This window comes from Vicia villosa, linkage group LG6 (genome assembly GCF_029867415.1).
Source record: "Vicia villosa cultivar HV-30 ecotype Madison, WI linkage group LG6, Vvil1.0, whole genome shotgun sequence".
Taxonomy (NCBI): Eukaryota; Viridiplantae; Streptophyta; class Magnoliopsida; order Fabales; family Fabaceae; genus Vicia; species Vicia villosa.
The window spans coordinates 133,113,862-133,131,317 of NC_081185.1; the positions used below are offsets into that span (position 1 = coordinate 133,113,862).

Consider the following 17,456-nt stretch of genomic DNA (forward strand, 5'->3'; position numbering starts at 1 on the left):
AGTTGTTGCTCTAATTCTGCTTAAGAAGAAAAAGATGAAGATCAAAGAAGAAGTTATCTTTACAAGAGTTGTCGCTCTTAATCCGCTTACATAAGAAGAAGATCCCACACAGAAGTTGAAGACAAGAATACTGCAAGATATTTTATTCTTGTATTTAAATGTAAAACACATAGAGTTGTTGCTCGTAGTGTGTTATATCTTAGAAACTTCTTATAGACTGTTTAAGCACCAGAAGTGACTTTAAGTCAGTGTGTCGTAAACATACGTATTGAGAATAGGAGACCATCTGCTTAATTAAGAAGCACACCTATAATCTCCAGAAGATAGATGAACGTTATATCCTGCTGGGATCCCTAAACGGTTCATCATCTAAGGTTAGTCACAGTGGTTTGCTGTGCAGGGTTAGTCACAACAGGATGGTTGTGCATGAAGTCAAGGGATGTTATATCTCGGGGAGATCACTGAACAGTCCTATGCAGTCAGTCACGAGCAGTTGGCTTGTGTAGGGTGCCTGGGTCAATGAACGTTATATCTCGCAGAGATCACTGAACGGGTCATTGTACAGATGGTTAGTCACAGCAGTTGGTTGTGCAGGATAGTTTGTCACGACGGAGGATCGTGCAGTTGTAATCAAGTTTGGTTATAGTGGATTAAGACCTTCGTTGAGAGGCAAATCACCTGAAGAAGGTGGACTGGAGGTAGCCTTAGTTAGAAGGTGAACCAGGATAAAAATGAATGTGTCTTTTACTTTCTGCACATGTGTTACCCTGGGAAAACTCTAGAGACAAAGCAGAACACATGTCTCCAGCAGAAGACCATTTCCTTCTAACAAGAAAATTTACAAGCAAAGAATAAAGTGAATGTCGAAATAGAAGGGTGTCAAGGTCGTCTGCATTCAAAGTAGAAAGCGAAAGTCGAATGTAAAGATTCCATACTTAGATTTTCAGACCGAGCCTTCGATTGTAAAAGAGACGTCGAAACTGGAGACGGTTACCAGAAGTTGCTGAAGCGCGAGAATTCAAATTTCAAAGTTTGAAATGATTAAGGGACGGTTATCATCCCAAGGTCGTGTGTCAAGAGCGTCAAACACAGAAAGCAGTTGGTGCAAACTCAAATCTTAGCCGTAGATTATGTTAGGTAGTTATTTCATGTAAATCCTATATATAGATCAGAATAATGTAGAAAAAGTGTGTTCACTATTACAATCAAACCGCTTGCTTACACTCTGCCCAATTTTCGCCCTTAAGGAAACAAGAGTTGCTGAAAGTCTTGATGTATGTGAATCACCACCTTTATTTTCAATGCAAATCCTTTACCTTTTAATTGTATGTTTAGAAGATTTTACTTATGTGGTGTTCTTTAACCAGCATTTGCTTTGTCTTTTAATTTTAATTTCAACCAAGTAGGCTGAGACCGGTTGTTACGATCAAAAAACAACTTCTGAGTCCACGCTGTCTGGTGGTCACGAGTCCCCCCAGAAGGTCAAGGCCAAAACGTTCATACTTTTACCAAAAACCAGTAGGTCTAGGTTTGTCCCGTCGGTCACGAGTCACCTGTCGGTTAGATCTAGCATTTCAGTGTGGAAAAACGATGTGTTTGTTATCAGTCTTAGAAAACCGTTTCTCAGGCAGACACTTCGACAAAACAGATACAATTCCAAGCTTTAGCACTTGGTCTTAAGATCAACTGGTCGATCTTGCAAGTAACCCTTAGTTTTGAGGCTTTGGGAGGACCAGCGGTTGTTTACCAATTTCCACAGTAAACAACATGTCATTTTTTAACTTCGAACACTCAAACAAAAGTTCTTCAGAACTGTACTGAGCAAGTCAGAAGTTCTGATATCCTTTAGAAGTTAAAATGAACATCTTATTGGTTATGTAGTTCTACATCTTCATGTTTCCGCAACATCAAAGCATAATCCAATAGATGATTAAACAAAAGAAAGAAAAGACGTTAAAGTAAAAGAATCAGAATTTTAATTGATAAAGAACACAATTCAATCCCCCCTTTCTTGTGTTTTTCTCCACCTTCACACGCCACTTTGATTTTTCGTGTTTGGAGGAGTGATAGGCTGAACTTGTATTAGCGTTAACGCGTGTTTTTGTGTCAGTTTTCAATCGTGACTCCTCTCGTTGTATGAGATTGAAAACACAGCGCAATGGTGGAAGAGGATCAGAGATGAGGATGATGCCTTTAATTTGAGCAAATTGGTCGTCGTTAAGACTACTAAGAAACAGATGAATGTGTTAATCATCATCTCTTTTGCTATAAGATTTAGAGGCTCCATAATTGCATATTGGTATCGGTTGGAGTCCATCAAACTCGTCGAAAAGGCTTTTGAATAAGGTGTAATATTCCGTTATACTCATGTAAGAATCTTTCTGCATAAGGCATATGGTGCACCATATTTGATGAATGTGTGGTGCATTGATCAGAGCAAGTCGTTCTTCAAGGTCGATCCAAATGTCACGAGTAGTTGATGCGTGAGAGATGATTCCATGCAGAATGGGATTGATCGCGTTTGCAATTCACACCATGACCATGGAATCAACATTCTCTCAATTGGGAAAGTTTGCATAATCACAGTTGGTTTCTAGATAGAACCATCAACGAAACCGAACTTCACCATTACGTGTAAAGCCATTTTCTTGGTTCGAAGCTATGTGCAGTAGATGTTGCCATTCAAGGTTGCGGAAACAAGAAGGGTTCCTGAATTATCAGAATTATTCATAACATATGGAGAGTGGCTTGGGTGAATTTAATGTGAAGTGACTTTGATAACATTGCTTGGTGTAATAGATGAATGAATAATAGTGAATATTATATTGGTGTGAAAAAAATAAGTTTTGAACTAAAGTTATGAAAGTAATGATGACACAGTCAGTGAAACCTAATCCTAAATATGCAGGGTTGGGTGGGATGATAATGAAAGGAGATTCTATTTCAGAATCATCATCATCAATATCGTTGTGCTCGGATGTCATATTAAAAGTTACCTATAGATATTTACACATCTATATAAAAAATTACAATGGGTTGTTTATATATGAAATTATGGTGCTAAGTAGCAACAAACTAACTACCCGTAGAAAGAGAGATAACAGCCTATAAAAATGGTTATGCAAAACACTATCTCTAATAAAAGGAAATAAGGATATACCTTTTGCAAACACTTAAATATGTGTGGCAAACAGTTACAATTCTGTGAGTACTAGTTGAAAACATGTTCAAGTATACTGTGACATACATCAATCTAAAGAAGACATAAATCAACCTATATTGACTAGAATTTTAATGCGTAGAGCTAAAGAAAACATGATCTTTATTATCGTGCGAGTTCAGTGATTATATGAAACGGTTAACAGAAACCAAAACTTCTTCAAAAATATAATGTAGTCTTTAGATGGCTTATATGAATCAAACGGTTAACAGAAACCAAAACTTCTTCAAAAATATAATGTAGTCTTTAGATGGCTTAAACCAATAATCGTAAAAGATTCTTCTTTTAATAATAACATACAATGTCAATACATAATTTTCCTACAACTGAAATTGAAAATGTTCGCAAGATATAGATGTAGGTATAATAAGAACAAGTTGAAATAGATAAACAGGTTACAAAAAGTCCTTTCAGAGAGTACATATAGATTCAACACTTATGCTGAAATAGCCGTCACAAAAATTATGTATTAAAAACGCAACATAAGAAGCAGAAGCAAGAAACAAGACTAAATATTAGCAATTTTATAATTGAAAAAAATCAAAACAATTTGTGTATAAAAAGCAATTGAAGAAGAGAGTATTCTTCATTAAGATAAAATTTCAAAAACAAGAATCACAGCTAATGGTAACAGATCAGTTCAAACAGATCAAGACTACCCTAATTGAAAGAACCGAAAGAAGAATACAATTACATAATTCCCTGAAATCAACCCAACATTTACATCTAAACGCAGACAGTGCATACGAAACCCTAGACTGAAAACAAGAATCAACCACCAAAACCGTAAAGAGTCCTTCCTTGTCTCTTCAAAGCATACACAACATCCATAGCAGTGACGGTTTTCCTCCTAGCGTGCTCAGTGTAGGTAACAGCATCACGAATAACGTTCTCGAGAAAGATCTTGAGAACACCACGGGTTTCTTCATAGATGAGACCACTGATTCTCTTCACACCACCTCTTCTGGCCAAACGACGAATTGCAGGCTTGGTAATACCCTGGATGTTGTCACGAAGCACCTTTCTATGCCTCTTTGCTCCTCCTTTACCCAAACCCTTTCCTCCCTTACCGCGACCTGACATTTTTCTCTTAAAATTATCAACTGTGAAATTTTGAAGAAGATAGAATTGCGATTGAATGAAATTAATTACTCAGGTCGTGTTTATATATGAAGACTGCAAGTGGAAAGAGTATTTTTAACCGTCGATTATAATCCAATCGATGGATGTCGATGGCGATCCGCGTCGTCTCGTTTGGTTTGAGTGCTACCGTTGATGTTAGAAGATGGACGGTATCCCTTCTTTGATATTATAATGCCCGAATAACGTTTTTCATGCGGATCGATGACGTGGCAGTATCAAGAAAACACAACAAATGATTAAAAAGGGTGCGTGATAATATGATTTGTATTTGATGGTAAAAAGAAAAAGGATTTAATAAAGAATTCACCTTTAATAAATAAAACGAGTTTTTATTTCATTATTTATATAAATAGATACAGATACATGTCATCATTTCATCTGAGATACAAATTGATTCAAATATATAACTAGACGTAAATATATAATTAATCACAGTTTTACGGTTAGATTTTTTTTTTATATTTAACTTAGCCGACAAATAATATATATTTTTCTGTATCTTAATTTATTTTGGTCTATTAAAAATAATTTATATTGGTTTATTAATTTTTTAAAATGTATTCGGTTACATTTTCATTGGTTTTAATTTTTTCGTTGCTAATTAAATAAAAATGACTAATATAATATGTTTTCAAAAGTTAAGAAACTAATATGAACTTTTTTAAAATAAGAGGTCAAAATAAATCATCAAGTTAAAACACGGAAAAAAAAAAAAAGATATTAGGCCTATTAAAAATGATTAAATATAATTTTTATTACAAATTTATATATCAAGGGACAATCAAGTCGTTGATAAACCCTATTCCAAATTGTATAAAAATAGCTCAATCGCAAAAAGATATGAATTGTATATTTCTGATAGTCGAACAACTTGTTGCAGTCATAATGTTTGATAGCAATATGACAGGTTTCCTAGTACACAATAAACTTATAGGTTCCTAAGAGTTGAGAAATAAGTGAATTATGTTGAGAACAAGTGTGAGTTTTAAGTCTCACATTACTTAGAAAAATGAAGGTTGAACATTTTATAAGTGAGTGGATGTAAGAACAAGGTTTGTTTAAGCAATAAATCTCTATGTTTTGACAATAACAACACATATATTTTGTATGTAACAATTTAGTTTCTAATAGTTTTCTTGAATGTGCAGATATTATGTTCAAAGAGATTCTGAATTGTTGTCCACAAAGAATCATCAGAAACAATCTAGGCAACTCAGAAACACTATTTGTTGCTGAATGATCATCAGAAGAAGTTACTGTGAACTTCTCCACAAGCTGCTGCTTCAGAAGTTACAAGTAATCAGAAGGAGTCAAAGTCAGAACATATACTCCAACATCAGAAATCATAAGTTGAGATTTGTTCGTCAGAAGAGCTGCTGCCTCCATTTCTGAAGACAAAGTCGAAGATTCTGAATACAAATCAGATACATCAAAGGTCAAGTCAATCATAAGAAGATCAGACTCAAGGATATATTGAAGACGAAGATTCAAGAATCAAAAGTTCCTTCATCAAAGGAATAACTCATTTTCAGATTGGCTGCTGTCATAAATATCTGAAAAGCAAGGTTCCAACTTTAAGGACTCTGAAGCGAAATCTGGACAAGCTACAATGTTAGAAATCTACTCCAGATCATAAGTCAAGTATCGTTTCTTCAGAAGAGATGCTACTGTAAATTCTGATAAATGAGGCTCTAACTCTCATGGGATAATGATTCTCTCTTCTCTCAAAGTAGTTTCTGAACTACACATCATAATCATTATCGGAAAGAAGAAGACAAATTAATCTCCTCCAAGCTTACTATTTCAGAACCAGAAGTACATTATATGAGGATAAGATCAAAAGAACTTGGCCAAGAAGGAAATATTACAGTAGTACATCTCTCAACCATCTATACGTACTATTCCTCATAAGCTGTCTCCCATCAACTGCAACATATCAAGCTACAAGACGAAAATAAATTATTATTCAAGTACTATCCACAACAAAAGCTTGATTCTATCCGTTAGGAACTAGTCGTTGGGATTCAAAAGACCTTCTTAACCTTCAACGTCTCTTTTTAAGAACTATATAAGAAGATTGAATCATCCAACACAGGGTAATGACACTTGGAACACCTTTGTTATTCACATCTATGCGTAGCCTTTGATGTCGCTGACATTGCTACAAAAATAGATGTCACGGTTATGTTCTTACTGCTATAATGGTTGTTGTCGTTGCAGTTTTTAATTGTGATTTGCTACAAAAATAGAATTGTCCTAACCTATTAACCAAGATGTCCCATGAGTTGGGTAAGACATGTTGGTGGTCTATCGTGGAAGTAAGATGAGATTAAATAGAATTCTATAATTAGTTATTTCTCTAGTGAAGGTTGTACACTACAATCAAGTGTTATACAACGACCAAGGGAAGTACTAAATGTGTATAGGAAAAGAATTTCATAAATTTGCACTTGGAATACCTAATGTGAATGAGATGTAAGGACTACAATTGCACAGTGATTGGTAGAGCGACAAAGTCAACTCATCTGTTTCACTTTAAGTTGTCTTTGAGGTTGATATGACTTCACAACATGATTAGCAGCGAGTTAAGATACATGCGAGAAGATGTGTATGTCAAGATATTGTCCTGGTCATATACTCTATTACACAAACACAACCTTATAAAGGGGTAAAGGGACAATGATGGTCCATACATTATGCTCGACTATGAAGGACTCAGAGTAGTCAGGGTCTACGAATTATAAGGAATATATGTCTAGAATGAAATTTCCATATTGTGAGGATATCATGATTTAGTCAAACAACCCAAACAGAGGATATGAAGTACCTCTAAAGTCTCCATTGGACCTAACACATATGTACTTACCAAGAAGTCAAGGTTGAGGGTGATCGAGATTCATACATCTAATAATTTTGAGAAGGGGGTGTTGTAGTACGAAAGTAACCCTTGAATAACATGATGCATTTTAGCAAGAATCAAAGAAGCTCAAGATTTGTATAGAGAAAATTCATATGTGTCGCGAGTCAGATTATGGAACGCATGTCATAAGATCTAGAACTGGTAGGATTACATTAAGAATTTACCTAACATTGAACTTGAGATTGATCATGATAATCTCTAAGTTAAGACGCATACACACTTACTAATATCATGCAAGCAGGATGCATTGAGATTAGCATGAAGAAAAGTGATGGTTAACTATGTAGATAGAATGTGACTCTTTAAGTAAAGACGCACATACACTTACCAATATCATGCAAGAAGGATGTGTTGAGATTTACATGAAGGAAAGTGTTGGTTAACCATGTAGATAAATTGTGACTCCAAGGATGAGTTAGGGAAGTTTATAGCCACTGAATTGCGAGCTTAGACAACAAGTAATACCAATCCAACTTATAGAGAGAGAATAAGAGTGTGTCGGCCGAACCTCTAGCGTGTTGGAACTAAATTTGTTCATACTCCTTGGCTTTTGATGATTATAAAGTACTTAAAGATCAATTACTAACATTTGTTTAAGTGTGTTGTGCAGGATCATTGATCGGTCACCATTTCTAGTAAGTTTCCGCACCTTTTTCCGACCGAAATTCGTAATCTTGGTAATACTAAGTGGCATTGGCATATGTTTTTAAAGTAAGTTTCTTGTTTTTCGGTTGTGTGATTTTGTTGCATGTTAATGTGTTTTGAGTATTATAAAAGTGTCGTTTTATGCGCTGGTTGTTAGTTTGTTTTTGGCCAGGTTGATGCACGGGAGAGATAGAAACTTATGGCGCGTACGAGCGGAAAAAGAAGCCGAAAGAGCCAAAGCTGAGGTCAACACGGGCACCCGTGTGCATGCACACGGTCCGTGTCAAAAAGTGGCTGGAAAAGCATTTCTTGAAGGCAAGGCAAAGGTTTCACACGGGCACCCGTGTTCCTGCACACGGTCCGTGTGAAAAGATGCGTGGAAAGTGAATTTTTGACAAAGGAGCAGAGGAACAACACGGGCACCCGTGTGCAGCAACACGGCCCGTGTTGTTGAGGCGTGCTGATTTTATTTTCTTGACTTTCCTCACTTGAAGGGGACCGGCAAGGGTATTTTTGGTATTCCCGTTGCAACCTGAATGGAAGTGAATGATAAGAACAACCTAGGGCAAAGGGAGAAGACACTTTTTGATAGATCGTAATAGAGATTTGCAGAGAGAAAAGAGACGGAAGCGAGATTTTGGAAGGCGAAGAGATTCAACGGTGGACACCATTGAAGATCCTAGTTCTCCCAATTGATTGTAATGTCTAAACTTTTTCATTTGTGCTTTTTGAATACTATGATAGGCTAAACCCCCCAATGCTAGGGGGTGTCCCTGATTCGATCTGTAATAACTCTGGATCTGGTATTTCGTTAATTTAAATTTGTATTGTTCAATTCAATTGTATAATGTTTATAATGCTTTCTTTATCGGACCAATAAGGATTGTTCTGTGGTTAACAATTCATAGGACTACAATTGTTAGGGTTTGTATACAATTGAACCTTATGAACATCACCTAGGACTAGGGATATAATCTGGTTATTCGGAAATTCTTGATAAATTAATGATTTGGTTTTGTCTGATTTCTCTAAGGACTTAAGTAATCGGAGTTTAAATCAAATAAGATTGTCACTAAGGACTTAGGACAATCATACTTGAGAATGAATAATTGAACCATATGAACGGGTTAACGAGATCTTCATCCAGAGGAATTAGAGAGAGAATCACACACCCTACCTTAGCATTATTTTCTCATATTAAAAAGTTCAGTTTTAATTTCCTTTATTTCTTAGTAGTTTAATCTCTTTTGTCACTTATTTGAGACAACACTCATATGAACTTTTGTTTAATTGACTGGGTCCAATCACTTGTATTTCCTACGCAATCCTCGTGATCGATACTTGGGGTAAAACCCATTATTACTACATCGGTAAAAATAGTACACTTGCTATTTTTCCGATCAAGTTTTTGGCGCCGTTGCCGGGGATTGCCAAAATATAAGTGTTAACTAGTCAATTAAAATTTTATTGCTCTGCAATTAAAATTTTATTTTTGCTGAATTTATATTTGTTTAGTTTTATTTATTTACTTCAAACTAATCGACTTCTAATCTTGTATGCGAGGTAAGGCCTCAGCTGAACTTCTTTTTGACGCAGAACCAGAAAGGCTATTGCGAGCACGACTCCGCGAAGTTAAACGGAAAAGACTGGCTTCAAAAGGAGAATCCCCTATAGTTTCAGAATCAGAAGACGAAGAAAGAATATCTATTTCATCCGAACAGTCAGAATCTGAGCCTGAAACTATGGCAGCTGATCCACCTCCCCTAGAGAGGCTTTTAGGAGACTATGGAAGGGCTATTGCCCCGCTTGGAAGAATGACCATCGTAAACCAACCGGTCAACGTGGCACACTTCCAACTCCATCCTTCAACTATCCGACAGTTGGAGAGCAAGCCGTTTGCGGGAAGAATCAATGAAGATGCAAATAAGCATCTACAAAGATTCCTCACCACAACAACATCATTGAAGATTGAAGGCCATTCTAAAGAAGCCAAGAGACTCGTGATGTTTCCATTCACTTTATCTGAAGACGCGGAAGAGTGGTTTTACTCACTTCCAGCTGGAAGCATCACAACATGGCAACAAATGGAAATGGCTTTCCTTAATGAATATTTCTCTGCATCAGTCTTTATTCGAAAAAGATATGATATTGTGAATTTCAAGCAGAAAGAAGGGGAATCGCTGGGAGATGCATACAAAAGGTTCAAGAGGTGTTTGGTTGCTTGTCCTACTCATAACATGGATCCAACCGAGCAAATGCAGACTTTTGTCAATGGTCTCCGACTTAAGACAAAACAGCTTATCGACACTGCTGCCGGTGGCTCAACTAACTTTTCAACAGCCACTGGTATCAAGAGAATCATAGAAGCGATTGCCGCCAATGAGCACATTGAGTTATATGACCGCGCTATGAGCCAACCAGAAGGAAAAATTGATTTGAAGCTTGCTGATCAGGTAGTTAAAATGGAAGAACAAATTGCTGCTGAGGTAGAGAGAAGATTGAAGAAAATGAACATTGGTGAACATAATATTGTGCCTCATGTCCGTACTTTGTGTAATACAACTCCATCTTGTCTACTGTCAGATTATGGAGAAAGTCAACCAGAGATTCTAGCACAAGGCTCAAGGTTGTTTGACACGACTTCTTTAGTATGCTCCAGCATCCCTATAGTCGCCTTACTTGAGAAAGACACAATGGACAATTTTTTTTCCTGAAGTTGAAGATGCTAACTGTACCAACTTCTAACGCCTCTCTCTTGGAAACTGCTTCTTCAGCAAAGACACTCGTGCAAGTTATTTTCCAACGTTTCTTTTGTTGCCTCTCTATAAGGAAATAGAGACAAGATATTACAACAAAGCACTAGAATTGATTTGATCACCAAGCTTTCGTACATAGTTGTTGTATTGCACAGGGAGTTGAGATTTCTTACATTTGTACATCTTAGAAATCTCAAATAACAAGGTCTTTGTTTGTGTTGTGTTCTTTGTACCTTTGATTATATATCAAGTAAATCTTGTTGTAAATTCTAAACACTTTTTTTAAAATTTGTAAAGTCTCAGACAATTTGTTTGAGCAAGAAACTCCCATAATATATATATATATATATATATATATATATATATATATATATATATATATATATATATATATATATATATATATATATATATATATATATATATATATATATATATATATATATATAGGGGACGACTCAAGTGAGAACACTTGGTTATTATGAGAAATGAGAACAATGAATCACGACCATTAAATTTTGATTTTGTTGATTTTAATGGATTGGATTGGTTTCTCTTTCTATATTGATTTAAAATAAATATTAAGGATCGTAGAAAGAGAAACCAATCCAATCCATTAAAATCAACAAAATCAAAATTTAATGGTCGTGATTCATTGTTCTCATTTCTCATAATAACTAAGTGTTCTCACTTGAGTCGTCCCCATATATATATATATATATATATATATATATATATATATATATATATATATATATATATATATATATATATACACTTCAAGAGTAAGTGTAGAAGAGTTACTGTAAATCTTAACCATTAATTTTTATTAATCTAACGACTTTAATTGATCATTTAGTCTAATTATTTTTTGGAAATTTTTGTTTATATAAAAAATTAATTAAAATTGTTAGATTAATAAAAATCAATGGTTAAGATTTGGAGTAACTTTTCTACACTTACTCTTAGAGTAAGTATATATATATATATATATATATATATATATATATATATATATATATATATATATATATATATATATATATATATATATATATATATATATATATATATATATATATATACACACACACACACACTCTCAGGAGTAAGTTTAAAACACTTACTCCAAATTTTAATCCTTAATTTTTATTAATACAACTGTTTTATTATTTATAATAAAAAAATATTTCCAAAAATAATTAGATTAAATGATCAATTATATTAGATTAATGAAAATCAAAATTTGGAGCAAGTATATTAAACTTACTCCTAAATTAAAAATATCAAAATCAATTAACAATAAATTTCCATTAATTCACACATTGATTTTATTAATTATCGAAATCAATTTAAAACTGCACTATATATAAAGTTTTTTTATCAAAATCAATTTAAAACTGCACTATATATAATGTTTTTTTCAATATTAATATTAATAGTACCGAAATCAATTAATAATATTTCTTCATTAATTGATTTTATATCTTAATTTTATTAATTACCAAATTCAATTTAAAATTGCACTATCTATATCAATATTTAAAGCAAACAATATAATAATAAATTGAATAATATATTTTATATAATGTCTTTTTAACATATATTTTAAAATTGGGAAAGAAATTGTTCTATGAAAATGATTATATAATAAAAAAATAATAATAACCTAATATCTTACTATTTACATTAATTTGTTTGATTATGAATTAGGCCTTTTTAAAAATATTTTTCGATCAATATTTAAAAGTTATTTTTCCACAAGTATTTAAAAGTTATTTTCAACGTTAAAGAGTTTATTTGACATCTCTACGTAGAACTAAATCAATTGTAGTCACCAGCGAACAATATCAGTAAGAAAAGGAATGTGTGCTGTTAATACGAATGAAAGTCTGCTAAGAATCATGGAAAAAATCCCATTTTTTGAATTTAAAAAACTATAGTTCAGGCCTAATAACCGACCATAATTCACAATGCTGAATAGTACATCTGTGAACACTGAGAAAAAGACAATGATAAAACAAAGGAGGCAGGGTAAATGAGGAAGATATTTCACATATACAACCCTTCTGGCACCCCTTCTTTCTTCTTAAACATGACTTTATCTTTTGCCTTCTTGAAGTCAGGATGTGTCACCTGAAAAAGAAGAGAAACAATTGATAATAAGGAAGGGGTTTAAAACATTCCAATGCATCCATAAACGTCAATGATGATGATAAATGACCAATACAAATGTCAGAAAATACAACAAACAAAATAAAAACAGAAGGATGGAAAATCACAAGTAGATCAAAGGAAAGCCATTGTGAGAATAACAATAACTCGTAGTTCTTGAATGAAAACTAAAATGAGGAGAACATCCAAAATAGAGTTTGTGATCAAGAGAAAAATGGGTTGCTTCCTTGCTTGGCCAGAACTATGCCAGCAAGCATATGGATGTACCATCATAACATAACAAGGGTTTTTAAAGTATTTAACCTCTTCTGATGAAGAAAGGGAGGAATCTTGAAATAACCCAAAAGAGTAACTGCACAACAAAGATAAAAATGGGGCCACATGGGCTTTCTGCCCCAATGCACAGTCTAGGTGTATTTTCTACCTGGCAATGGGAATTCTGTGGCAGCCTCAGGATGGGGCACTGAAACTGCGGAGCTATTAATAACAAGGGCTTATAGGGTAATGATACATGTACACCTCTTTTTTGTATTACACTCATACGGCAATTAAATAATCACATGTAAAAATGTGGTTAATTCAGTGAAACATATGGCTAATTCAGTTCTGTCAATTGTGGTTCATTCAAATACATGAATAAGCCATATTTACACATGATTAATCAAGTGCCGCACAGTGTACAGTAAAAAAAGGGTGTATGTGAATCATCTTCCTAATAACAATGGTACCTAGGAAAAGAGCATGATTTCAATATATGGCCCCAAATCCATCACCTCCATTTTTCCAGCCACTTTCTTCAAAGGTTTGGTATTGTACACTCGAGATATCTGACCAATCTACGCTATATTTTCTTATTTTAGCATAATTTATGAATATGGGCCATAAAATGCTCCTCTCGAATCAGTAGTACAAAATTCAAAACTACAAACAGCAACAAAGTACCAACAAATATTTCCACAGGATCAGTGTTTTGGCCAAAAACAGTACAAAAGATATAGAAGTAACTTCTAACCTTCATGCGGCGTTCTCGTAAAGCAAGTAGGCCAGCTTCGGTACATATTGCTTTTATATCAGCTCCAGAGAACTCATCCTTAGTCATAACAAACTCTTCTAAATTGACATCATCTGCTAATGTCATCCTTGAAGTGTGTATCTAAATTTCAAAAAAACGAAAGCTTTTAGCCATGCAAATAAGCAGAATATACATATAAATTACCACAGTATCAGATAACACAGCAACCAATGTGCTTTTTAAATAGTAGTCATGCCTACCTGGAAAATACGTCTTCTAGTTTTTATATCAGGGAGAGGAAATTCAATCTTCCTGTCTATTCGACCTGGTCGCAGCAAAGCTGGATCAAGGCTTTCAATTCTGTTGGTTGCGAGAATAACTTTAACATCTCCTCTAGAATCAAAACCATCTAACTGGTTAAGCAACTCCAACATTGTCCTTTGAATTTCACGCTCTCCACCTGAGTGAGCATCATACCTGCAAGGCGCACAAGAAAAATATAATAAGACATGATCCAAATATACCACTCTTCTACTAGCTCCACACCTCCTCTGTCCTAGACAAAATACCACATTCAAGAGCAGATTTTTAAAACAAGTGACTCCTAAAGTTGATACCCAATAACATACCTTTTTGTTCCAACAGCATCAATTTCATCAATGAAGACAATAGAAGGAGAAAGATCATCGGCAACTCGGAAAAGTTCTCGCACAAGTTTTGGACCATCTCCCAAATATTTTTGTATCAATTCACTACCAACAACACGTAAGAATGTTGCTGATGTTGAGTTGGCTACAGCCTGACAGCAAACAAAGCTTTGTATTTAGACCAAACCGATAGTGCAAAGTGATGTGAAGTATATATAAAATAAAATACAATTTCATCACTGCACATATGTCAAAGCAAACTTCTAATAAAATGAGACAGCAAACACTAAGCCGAGAAAATGAAAAACAGAAAAATGAATTGTTTAAGACAAAAATTCTATTTCAACAGCCCTGTCATAAACACACAAATGCACACCTTAGCAAGCAACGTCTTTCCGGTTCCAGGTTCTCCATATAAAATGACTCCCTTTGGAGGCTTGATACCAATATCTTCATACAGTTCAGGATGTGTCAGGGGAAGCTCAACAGCTTCTTTGATTTCCTGTATCTGGGCATCTAAACCACCAATGTCAGCATATGATTCTAAAGGAGCCTTCTCTACCTTCATGACAGAAACCATTGGATCAACTTCATCTTGAAGAAGCCCAACAACAGAAAGAACCTGTTAAAGAGTCATTCATAAAAGTATTATTCTTCCAGCAAGACAACATAATAAAATCATGGAATTATGGAATCTCAAATTGCAAATTTGACTACCCTAGTCTCAAGAAACAAATACTGTATTGTTCAAAATATTTAAAACCCAATGAGAAGTGTATCATTTAAAGCTTGACACAATAAAAACTTAAATATTACTAGTTGTATTTAACCTTTCTTCTAGTGGGACTGCAGGTGTTTTAACTAAAAATATTCACCCTGCTGAGGAAAGATTTCAACATGAGGTGGTACCCTAATATCATTATCAATTAATGAGAAACATATCAAATTTCTCTTAAAATGCAATTGAAAATCCTAACTGAGAAAGTACACAAGGTATGCATTATATGAGTTATTAACCCAGCATTATCTGATCTTTGTCCCACTTTACATATTGATTATAATTATATCAACCATGAACAGAAACCATATCTCAGACACAAAATTGTTTATGTTAGGTTTTCATAATACAATAAGTGTTTAAACTTAAACCCTAGTGTATGTTACCTACCACTCTTGATTCAAATAATATATGTTCAAAACAACTTGAAATAAAACTCTTAATAAGATAAACTTTCAAAGAAAAGTGTTTTCCCTAAAAAACAATCAAAATACAAGCCTTTTAGCCTGGGTTTCCCAATTAAATCACCAACTGTTCCTCACTTAGATTTCAAGGGTTCCACAAGTGTAAGCATAGACAAAGCATATAGAATTTCCATCAAAGAGAATCATTTTACAATGAAGTTCGGCTGAAAGATTATATTCAGTATAGATCACGAAAATCCACTAATAACCAAACTTAATCTATGCTACTTTGAGTATAAGGGGCTACACATCAATTTGTTATTTCCCAAACCCTAACCCTAAAATTCATCGCAAACTTCAATTAAATCCAAACAAAACCCTAAGAATCATGTAATTAGCTTAACAAGTAAAAGAAAAACGAAAAAAAAGTGCCAAACCCTACCTTGTTATGCATCAAAATAGAGCAACCAGGTTCCAACTGATCCTTATCAACAAAAGACAATATCCCAACATAATACTCAGGTCCAACCGAAGAAGAAACAATCGCATGATTCTCATCGATAAGCTCTTCAAGGTTCCCAACACTCATAGGCGAACCCCTAAGATCATCGACCTTAGATCTATCCTCTTCCGCCTTCTCTTCTTGAGGCTTAAGCCGTTCCTGATTCGCTACAAACTCTTCTTCCATCAACAAATAATCTTTGATTCGTTCGAGTTTCAAGAGCCTCAGCTTGCATTTGGAGAGAGGGGTTACCGTCGGCAAACGCGAAGCTGATTCGGAACCTTTCTGTTTTCGCTGTTTGCGACCGACCCGAGCCGGTGGAGCTGCCGGTTCGAACTTCTTGTCTTTTTTGTCGCTGCCGTCTGGTTTTCGGTCGCCCGGGAGACCTTGCCGGTTCAGACCGCCTGGTGTTCCTTGACCCATGGTTCGTTTTTGAAATCGCGAATCTCGAAGAGTGAACGAGGAAATGAGAGAGAGAGAGAGAGAATGATATTAGGATGATGCGTTCTACTTGGCTTTGTAAGCAAGTTAAAATGAAAATCGTTGACGTGCTTTTTAGCTACTTTTTTAGTTGGGCCTGTTAATTGTGTGATCAAAAGTTAACAAAGGTCAGTCCAACCCCTCTATGCTGTTTTTGCTACTCACACCCTATTTTCCTTCGCTTTTTCTAATGTTACTTCTACTTCTAGCGGTGTGATTTGGATCAGTTTTTGAAGGTAAAAATTCATGCGAATCAAAAATAAATTTATTTTTGGTCTGAATTAATTTTGAATGATAGATTAAAAAAATTTAAATTTATTTGATTCAATTTCATACAGTTTAATTTGAATCGGTTTTTAATATCTAAATTACAAAATATATTTTTTATTAAGATTATTAAAATGTTAATAAATATATATTTGATATAATATATAATATATAATATATAAAATTAATGTTATAAAATAAGAATAATTGATTATGGATAAAATAAATTAAATAATAAAGATAAATTAAATTAAATTAATAGTTTAATTAATATGTACCTGTAAAAAAATTCATCTTCAATCAGTCAATTGTAAATAAGTTAAAATAAAAGTTTAATATTTCAAACTAATCAACCTTTGTGATTAATTAAGAGTGTAATTTTCTTTTACACCGTTAGTGTATTTCAATTAAATTCTTAAAATAAGCTAATAAATAATATTAAAAAAATAAGCAGTATCGAATAATAAATTAACAAAACATATCATATTAATAAAAATAAATAAGTAT

At 34.1% G+C, this 17,456-nt stretch overlaps 2 protein-coding genes across 2 annotated transcripts; both read right to left on the reverse strand.

Annotated features, from left to right (window-relative positions):
* Positions 1-3,820: 3,820 nt before the first annotated feature.
* Positions 3,821-4,343, reverse strand: LOC131610063 (histone H4). The gene has a single exon (XM_058881932.1). It carries the CDS (start codon positions 4,301-4,303, stop codon positions 3,992-3,994), a length of 312 nt encoding a protein of 103 aa, XP_058737915.1. The 5' UTR covers positions 4,304-4,343; the 3' UTR covers positions 3,821-3,991.
* An 8,243-nt stretch (positions 4,344-12,586) lies between these two features.
* Positions 12,587-16,731, reverse strand: LOC131610061 (26S proteasome regulatory subunit 4 homolog A). Its single transcript, XM_058881930.1, has 6 exons — positions 16,143-16,731; positions 14,895-15,140; positions 14,501-14,670; positions 14,132-14,348; positions 13,872-14,012; positions 12,587-12,820 (listed from the first exon to the last, which is right to left on the reverse strand). The coding sequence occupies exons 1-6, from the start codon at positions 16,623-16,625 to the stop codon at positions 12,737-12,739; spliced, it is 1,341 nt and encodes a 446-aa protein (XP_058737913.1). The 5' UTR covers positions 16,626-16,731; the 3' UTR covers positions 12,587-12,736.
* Between the last annotated feature and the right edge of the window lie 725 nt (positions 16,732-17,456).